At 53.6% G+C, this 9,601-nt stretch overlaps 1 protein-coding gene across 1 annotated transcript in view; it reads right to left on the bottom strand.

Annotated features, from left to right (window-relative positions):
• Positions 1-9,601, bottom strand: part of WSCD2 (WSC domain containing 2) — a 123,645-nt gene that overhangs the window by 38,246 nt on the left and 75,798 nt on the right. Inside the window, exon 2 of the mRNA XM_004709634.3 lies at positions 4,914-5,765. Within this exon, the coding sequence (XP_004709691.1) occupies positions 4,914-5,289 (376 nt within the window). The 5' untranslated portion in view covers positions 5,290-5,765. The remainder of the gene's footprint in view (positions 1-4,913; positions 5,766-9,601) is intronic.

Below are 9,601 nucleotides of genomic sequence, written 5' to 3'. Positions count from 1 at the left end.
ATTAAGAGCTGGCAGCGCTGGCTGGTGAGCGTTAAGTCTTCTCTGCCTGCCAGGCGTGTGTGTGCTCAGGAAGAGGACAAGGTAGTGGGTGTGGGGCTCCAGCCAGCCTGTAGCTGGATGCCTTCAGCTTCCTTTCCGGGAGAAGTTCAGGTGCCCTGATGGTGCAGACAGTGAAGAGGCCCGATTTGCTAACCCAAGGGTCGGCAATTCCTGGCCTGCAGAAGAAAGACCTGGCGACCTGCTTCCATACAAATAGCGGCCGAGAAAACCCTGGTGAGGGTGCTTTGAGTCCTCAGTGTGCATCCGACAAGACGGAGCTCACAACAGCATCAAGCTCGTCCGATCGCTGCGGAGCTAAGGTGACGTGGCACAGAGCAGTGCCTCGCCCCTCAAGAGCACACAACCGGTGTCTTGTACACGATCGAACATCTCTAGAGACATCTGAGGCCAAGTGACTTTTATCCCCACCAATCAATGGGCTCAGAGAGGTGAAGAGACCCCGCAGGGCTGCCCAGCCAGGAACCGGGATTCCGACTCTGATGGAGCTGCCCAAAGCTCAGGCTGTTGGGAGGTCAAGCCCCTGCCAAGATGACTGGCATATTGCAGGTGCTGGGGTCAGGTTTCCGCCCCAGCCCCAGCCTGGTGCAGCTTCCTCTGTCCTTGCTCTCGGCCAGTGATGGGCCCTGAACTCTCCGTGTCCCACATCACAGCTTCAAGCAGAGCCCTTGCTGGCTTCAGAGAAAACCAGAAGTGTGGAGCCTCAGGTCAGCGCTGCGACTGCTTGTTATTAGCGCTAATCTAATTAAGCTGTCTTTTGTCGCGGATCCTTGAATCAGTTCATCAAGGACAGGCTGGATTTGTGTCTTCTTAATAATGCTACCTGATTTCCCAAGACCACCAGCTGAGAGCCCTGGGCGTAGCGCTTCCTTCCTATTTGCTCTTCCTTCGCTCTTTCCATGTAGAGAATGCATAAGGTTTCCCAGGGCAGGGAGGAGCGTGGGCAAGAAGGATGCTTTGGATGGACTTAAACAAGCCTGACTGTAAGCCTCAGGAGCCCCGGTGGTGTAGTGATCATGCGCTGGACTGCTAACTACAAGGTCAGCAGTTCAAAACCACCAGCCGCTGTGCGGGAAGAGGATGGGGCTTTCTACTCCCATAAAGAGTTACCGTCTTGGGAACTCAACAGGGGCAGTTCTGCCCTGTTCCTGAGGGTCACCAGGAGTCAGCAGCAACTCCATGGCAGTGAGTTTGGTTTGGGGCTTTGGTTTTAAGCTTCATTTCTTCTCATCTCTGTGTGACTCAGGGCCAAGTGACTTCTGGCTGAGTTTGAGCTCCCGGGAAACGGGTTAACAACAGTCCCAATGTCTGGAGCTGTGTGATCATTAAATGAGGTAGTGGAACTCGCCTAGCTTGGTCTACTCCGATGGTTCTCAACCTGTGGGTCGGGACCCCTTTGGGGGTCAAATGACCGTTTCACAGGGGTCGCCTAATACATCCTGCCTATCAGATATTTACATGATGGTTCATAACAGTAGCACAATGACAGTGATGAAGTAGCAATGAAACTAATTTTATGGTTGGGGGGGTCACCACAACAGGAGTAATTAATTGTATTAAAGGGTCCGTGGCATTAGGAAGGTTGAGAACCGCTGGTCTAGCCCATAATGACCATTCAGTCAAGATGAGCTATTATCATTACTAGACGTCCCTTGAAAGTGAACGTGATTAACATGCCTGGACGCTCACTGAATAGCATGGGGGGAAAGGGGGCAGAGTCTATTTAGAGGCACTTGGCAGAAAGGACGGGCAATCGAATTCCCGAAAGGAACCCACTGGAAACCCCGTGGAGCACAGTTCTACCCCGACACACATGGGGTCCTCGTGGGCCAGAGGCAACTCACGTCACACAGTGACTGATTTGTACACGATCATCGCACCTACCCCTGGCTTGCTGTTTCAGTATCTGAGATTTTGCATTTACGCCAACAGTGAAATAACCTTCACTCTGACGTTTTTTTTTGCGCACTAGTGACACACCTCTGGTGGTAACAAGTGCCGATGTGGCAGGAGATAGGGGTGACGCTGCCTGTTGTGGTGAAGGTGTTGTGCCAGCCTGGCTAGGCCGTGATTCTCAGGGGCTTGGTAGTGACATCAGTGATGCGGTCACCGTCCATGTTGTGACCCGATCATCTTCCTCTATGTTCCCATCACTCGGATTTTCACCTAACAACCCCGGTCTTGGGAAACGAGCCGTGTGGATAACGGAGGCATACCACGGATAACGAGGGTGGTGGTTTGAAGCTACCAGCAGCTCCGTGGAAGAAAGGCGTGGCAACCTGCTTCACAAAGAGCCTTGGAAACCCTCAAAGGCAGGGGGCAGGGTTGGAGAGCTCCACACCCATCCTATGGGAGTAGCCATTGGCTCAATGGCATACAACAACAATAACAGGAACAACAAATATTAGCTGGACAGTTGTTAAGTGCACGGAGCCCTGGTGGTGGAGTGGGTTACATGTTAGGCTGCTAACCACAAGGTCAGCAGTTTGAACCCACCAGCCGCTCCTTAGGGAGAAAGATTCTGGTGAAGAAGTCCAGCCCCAGAAACCTAAGGGGCGGTTCTATTCTGTCCTCTGGGGTCATTATGAGTCAGAATTGATGTGGCAGTCATGAGGTTTTTAAAAAAAATTGTCATTTATGACTAAGTGCCCGGAGGTGTGCTAAACATTATGTATAAATGTATACACAAACACACACACGTATATAATCTTACATGAAAAACAACTAGGGCAGTGGTTGTCCTGAAGCAGATGCTCTAGAAATCCCCAGAACTATATTACTGGTGGCGGCAGTATTTAATTTGCATAACAAATCGGAATGTTGTTGTTGCATGGGACAGGGAGTTCTCTGAGGGGGCCCAGATAAGTACAGGCCATCCCGGTGTACCTCTGGACCATGACAGTTACTACAGAGGAGGAACAGCAGGCGGAGAGAGTCAGGGACAATCTCCTGGGATTATGTGAAGGCAGTGAAGGAAAAACATGACTTATCACTCATCCAATCACCCACCCGTCCAACCAATTGTATTCAGCGCCATCTCTGTCCCAGGAACTGTCCCAGGTGCTGACAAAACACAGGCTGACAGGACAGGCAACACCCCTGACCTTGTGGGGCTGACAGTCCAGCAGGGGAGGCAGGTCACCAGCGTGTAAGCAAACGTGTAAACCAGGGGCTTTCTGGTGGGGGATACCAAATCCATACCCAACCAAACTCACTGCCCTGCAGCCGATGCCAACTCATAGCGACCCTACAGGACAGGGTAGATCTGCCCCTGTGGGTTTCCGAGACTGTCACCCTTCACAGCGGTAGAAAGCCTCACCTTTCTCCTGCAGAGGGCTGATGGTTTTGAACTCTGACCTTTCGATTAGCAGCCCAACGCATAACCAACCACTGTGATGGAACTCTGGCCTGCGGGTGTGGTCATGTAGGAGGGGATTCGCCTGCTTGGTAGTGCGCTTATCTGTGTAATGGGGTTAGCAAACAGAGCTACCACATACCTACAGTTAGGTGACAGCAATTCTTATGAAAAACCGGTGACAGCTGATTTATGCCATATACTCTTTATATTATTATGCGTATATTAGTCTGTGTTTGTTGTCATGTGTTGCCATGGCGAACCCACATGGCAGAGCTGAACAGCCTCACGGTGCTTCCTGAGCTAGCATCTCCATTGGAGTGGGTCATCAGCAGCTGGGTAGGTTCAAACCACAGCCAAGCACTTACCCATTGCCCCACCAGGATCCTTTATGCTATACCATGCCACACTTTGCTGATAGCTGCTGCTGAGCCAGCCCTACATGTATAGTGACCTCCAGTGTTACAGAGCAGAACTGCCGGGGTGGGGGGGTGGGGTGGGGGCTTTCCTGGTCGCCATCTTTACAGAAGTAGATCACCGGATTACTAGGCCTTTCTTCTGAGCAGCCTCTGGGTGGGTTCGGAGGGCTAAGTTTAGTGGATCACAAGTGGAGCATATCCCCCCAGGATGATGATGCTATTATTATACTGCCCCATGGAGCCCTGGTGGGGTTGTGGGTCACACAACGGGCTACCACAGGAAAGGTCAGCCGTTCGAAACCACCAGCCGTTCCTTGGGAGAAAGACAGGCTTTCCACTCCTTTAAACAGGTGAGAGCTGTAAGAGCCCCCAATAAAATGATTGAAACACAAACAAACAAACGGGTCTTGACAATCCACAGGGGCAGTCTTCTCTGTCCTATAGGGGCGCTAGGAGTGGGCACTGACTCAGTGGCAGTGGAAAATGTGGTTTTGAGACATTGCATCATACAATGTGATCTATTTCATCATCACTTCACTCACTCACCTGGAGCCCTGGTGGTGTAGTGGTGACAAGTTGGGCTGTGATCCCCATGGCTGGCAGTTCAAAATCACTAGCAGCTCTGTGAGCGAGAGACTGGACTTTCTACTCCCGAAAGCAGGGTCACTATGAGTCAGCATTGGCTGGATAGCAGTGAGTTGTTTGTCTGTTTACCACTCACTCACTGCCATCGAGTTGATGCCGACTGTAGAACTGCCTGAATTTCCAAGAAGACTGTAGCTATTCAAGGGAGTAGAAAGCCCTGTCTTTCTCCCACAGAGCGGTTGGTGGTTTCGAACTGTTAACCTTTTGGATCTAAGCCCAGTGCCGTAACCACCAGGCCACAAAGATTCTCAACCCATCATGACTCACAGGGACTCAAATAGGGCAGAGTGTAGTCTTTATGGAAACAGACTGCCACATCACTCTCTTGCTGTATGGGTGGCAGCTGGGTGCTCACCTGCCTGACCACCAGGACTTGTTTTTTTCCGGACCACACCGTGCACCCCACACCCTGCCCCCCCAGACACGCCCCCTCTTACCTCGCTCCTCCTCCTTCTCCCGGACAGCCCTTCCCTTGAGGGCTCTGCTCCAAGCTCCCCCGTAGTCGCCCAGCTTGGTGCGCTCATTCGCGTCCTTGCCCTTGAACCAGGGCCCGTACCTGCGCGTGATGCTCGAGGCCTCTGCCGGCTCCCGGAAGCCCCTGCCCAGGTGCAAGGCGCCCAGAAAGGGCAGCTCGGCAGCCTGGGCCGGGGCCCCGGCTGGATTGGCCTGGTTCTGCGAGAGGGCGGGCTGGCTCACGAAGCCCGAGTGCAGGAAGACCAGGCTGCCAGCGGTCAGGTAGAGCGCCAGGAAGGTGAAGAAGCGCACAGGTTTGCGGCGGAAGTACCGCTGGACCCGGAGCCAGACCTTCGCCATGGCAGAACCATTCCGGACTGGCTCGTTGGGCGGGGCTGAGGAGATGGACTGGGGGGCGTTGGGACCCCAGGGGTGGGTCTTTGACGGAGGCCAAGAGAAAGGAGAAAGCAACCGGACTTCCCAAGGTCAAGGTGAGCTTCTGGGTCAAGGACGGCCCAGAGTGGGTCCTTTTTGCCTACATCTTGTCCTTCCCTTCAAAGACTTCCCCAAGAACTTGGATCGCAGCAGTCGGAGGCGCTCCGGAGGGTCACCAGCAGCTGCAGCCCCCTTTGAGTCCTGCCTGGGTTCCTGGAGCCTGTGGGGGCTGCATTGCATCACTGCGGCCCCGGTGCTGGTCTTGGGTCTGGCTGCATCCGCCTCGTGGAAACAGCAGCTGGGGGATTCCCATTCTTTCCAGCCTCCAGCTCAGGGCTGCCAGACACCAAACAGGGCAGGCTTGAGATGCCTCATAGGCACCGCACCATGCTGGGAGGGGCCTGGAGGGGAAGAAAGCAGAGGCAAGTAACTTGGCACCCTGTTCGGAACCCCCTAGAACCCTGTGCTGGCTCTCTTTCCATTGGACCAAACTGGGAAGGGGCAGGCTTTAGTCTCCTCTTGGGACCAACTTGTCCTTGATCAAGGCAGGTGTTGATGAGCTGGTAGGATCGTTCCCCCCTCATTTCCCATATCTGGTCAAATGTACCATGATTTGTGGGTTCACCTGAAGTCCAAAGAGGAGTCCTGGTGGGTTACATGTTGGGCTGCCGACGGCAAGGGCAGCGGTTCAAACCCACCAGCTGCTCTGCAGGAGAAAAGTGAGACCCTGCTCCCATAGACTGGCAGCCTCCCCAGTCTAAAGGGGTAGCCCAACTCTGTCCAATGGGGTCGCTATGAGTCGAAAATCATCAAAATATGATTCGATGATAGTGTGTTTGGAGTTTGGGGGGTTTACGTCCAAAGAGCCCTTCCTGGGTGTTGGCTGGCCCTCTTGTCCCAGCAATGTGACCTTTTCTGGCCAGTGGCCCCATAAGGCTTTTCAGTGACTCACTTTCAGAAGTAGATCGCTAGCCTTTCTTCACAGGCTGCCTGAGATGGGGGGTGGGGGGCTCTGTGGAAACCTGCCCACCATGGGTATTTGATACCTTGGGGGCATCACTATAGGTTATCATAGCAGCAGGACAGCAAGGGGACCCTAGAGGGTCTACAAAGGCAAGAGAACCCCTCGATGAATTGGGGATGCCAATTCATTCCTTCCTAAAGGCAACAATGAGCTCAAACATCTCAGGTGACCTCGAGGATGGGGCAGGACAGGGCAGGGTGCAGGTTCATTCTGCTATGAGTAGAAACCAACTCTAACACAAAACTCACTGGGGGGAAGCTCATGGGGAGGGGGCCCTCACTGCCATCAAGTTCATTCGACTCACTGCAATCCCAGGAGGCAGGGTATAATTGCTCCTATGAGTTCCTGAGGCTGTAACTCTTGGAGGGAGTAGGAAGTCTCATCTTTCGCCACAGAGTGGCTGGTGGATTTGAACTGCTGACCTGACGGTTAACAGCCCTAACCCATAACGCAGTACGCCCCCAGAAGACCTCTGAAGCTGACTCAAGGGCAACTAAAAACACCAGGTCTGCCAAACTGCCTGCTGCACCTGATCTGATGCATTCAATTTCCCAACAGATAGTCCAGGAGCCCCGGTGATGAGCCGGGCACCATACACAAGTCTCTTACTTCATGAGGCTGCTTTCTTATGGGAGAGACCACATCCAGAGACCCTTTCTTCTATCCCAGGAAGAAGAGGACAAGGAAGGAAATTGCACTATTTAACAATATGTTTGTTCGCTCATTTGTTCATTCACTCGTTCATTATTTATTGAATACCGACTGTGTATGCCTGGACTTGTGCCAAGGCTTCGGCATAAACATTTCCATACCAGAGACACCAAACTCACTGTCAACGAGTCGATTCTGACTCATAGCGACCCTCTAGGACAGGGTGGAACTGTTCCTGGGGGTCTCCAAGACGGCCGCCCTCGATGGGAGCGAAAGCCTCCTCTTTCTCCCACAGAGCAGCTGGTGGTTTCGAACTGCTGGCCTTGCAGTTAGCAGCCTGACCCGTAACCACAACACCACTATTTCCCCATGTTCTAGGCGAGGGAACACAGGTCACAGGGTTGGTCAGGGGTGCAGCTGGGATTTGGACCTAGGGCTGTCCAAATCCCAAACCATGATTCTTCACCACCGCCTTGGGGATTCATCCCTCTTCCAAGGAGTCTGCGCATCAGGTGGGAATTCAGCAACAGACCCCAAGGCAGCAGCTCTACCTCCCCGGCCTCTCCGGGCCTGTCATGGCTCCCCTGGGATGCTCCCCTTCCTTCGCCAGGTCCCTACCTCCCTTGCTCTTGTCTCCCTTTGAATCTAACACCCAGTTTGTGGCTCACCAGAAACGAACACATTAGGGATGTGGAGATGGAGGTGCAGGTGTGTGTGTGTGTGTGTGTGTATGTGTGTGTGTGTGTGTGTGTGTGTGTGTGTGTGTGTGTGTGTGTGTGTGTGTGTGTGTGTGTGTGTGTGTGTGTGTGTGGCTGGAGGTGGGAGCGAGGGTGGGGGTGGGAAGCAGAAGTAGAGCGGGCTTCCTCAAGATAAAAAGTAAAAAAAATATATATATATCAAAACCTGTTGCCATCAAGTTGATTCTGCTTTATAGGGTTCCGAGCCTGCCAGTCTTTTCATGGGAATGGAGAGCCTCATCTTTCTCCCATAGAACGGTTGGTGGGTTCAAACCATCAACCTTCTTTCAGTGATCAGCCCAGCGTGTAACCACTGTGCCATCGGGGGTCCCTGAAAAGAGCCTTTGCAAATCAGCTCACAGTCATTTCCTCTGGAAAAGGAACAGGAAAAAGTGGGAGCCCAGGTGTTAAGGGTGCATGTGTGTCCCCGCCCCCCAAAACAAATGACATGTTGAAGTCCTGATGCCTGTGAACGGGGCCTTTATGGAAATGGGGTCCTGGTATGTGTAGTGGGTGACACAGAGGTCGCAGCAATGGGAGGATGGTGCAGGGATTCTCTCTGTTGTACACGGAGACCTGCAATGACAAGACAGCACCCGACCACAAACAAACAGGTGTAATTAATCACCACGAGGTCCTACAGGCGAGGGCCGGGCCCTACTCAGACAGGACTGGTGCCCTGATCAGAAGAGGAGAGGAGACACAGACAGCACCCAGAGGGAGCTGGCCGTGCGAAGACGGAGGCGGAGACTGAAGCCAAGCAGACGCAAGTCTGGAGACACACCTGGGAGCAATTAGACCTGTCCCCTGGGAAGGGACACGGGAATCTTCCCTTTAGGAGTTCAGAGGGAGCTTGGTCCTGCCAACCCCGCCCCTGGAAGAGAGATCATTTCTGTGGTCTTGAAACCAACCAGGTTGGGTACTTTGCAAGGGGAGCCACAGGGCGTGAACCCTGGAGAGAAGTGAAGGTCTACATGGGAGTGCCGGTCGGAGCGCCTCCTGGGGTGGGGGGTGGGGGGTCTGCGTGCTGGCAGGCCTGGGAAGAGGAGAGTCCCAGTTCTCCTGCAGGGCAGCGGCAGCAGCAGGGAACATTTCAGGAAGGCAAAGGAGTCACACAACAGTGCAGGGCTGGCCTTACACACAGCTGAAGCAAGGGGCAAGGCGTTAGACCCTTGGGGAACCTTGACCACCAAGCTCGGGGTGTGCGGCTTGTGTGCGAATGGCCCATAAAGTGTCACAGCCACAACCAAACACTTTAGAAAAATCACTCTTACATTAAAAAAAAAAAGTTCAGCCTGTTGCCGTTGCGTCACTCCTGGCAACCCACAGGGCTCTCCCGGCAGCTGGCCTGATGGAAGCAGTTTGCCAGGCCTTTCTTCCATGGGCCCGGATCGCTGGCTTCTCACTTAGCCACCCACCGGAAACCACATGCTCCATCCAAGTACCGTCACCACCAGGTGCCAGCTTTAAAACCTCTGGGCTGTGGGCCAGGGTCCCCACGGAGTTCTGGGCCGATCATCCGCAAGCCAGGTGTTTCCACGGCTGGACGTGGGTCAGAAGAAGCCAGGAACCCTTGTGGGATGGGACCCTCAGCCCTTCCAGAGGCTTCCAGGCAAGACCAGAGGCTTCGGAGACACACTGACCTTTGTTCAAAGCTGCCCCCCCCCCCACCACCACACACAGTATTTGATACCTTGGGGGCATCACTATAGGTTATCATAGCAGCAGGTCAGCAAGGGGACCCTAGAGGGTCTACAAAGGCAAGAGAACCCCTCGATGAATTGGGGATGCCAATTCATTCCTTCCTAAAGGCAACAATGAGCTC

This window comes from Echinops telfairi, unplaced genomic scaffold, assembly GCF_000313985.2.
Source record: "Echinops telfairi isolate 266 unplaced genomic scaffold, ASM31398v2 ScPeMD7_7412;HRSCAF=8450, whole genome shotgun sequence".
Classification (NCBI taxonomy): domain Eukaryota; kingdom Metazoa; phylum Chordata; class Mammalia; order Afrosoricida; family Tenrecidae; genus Echinops; species Echinops telfairi.
This window is presented reverse-complemented; position numbering and strand designations above follow the sequence as displayed.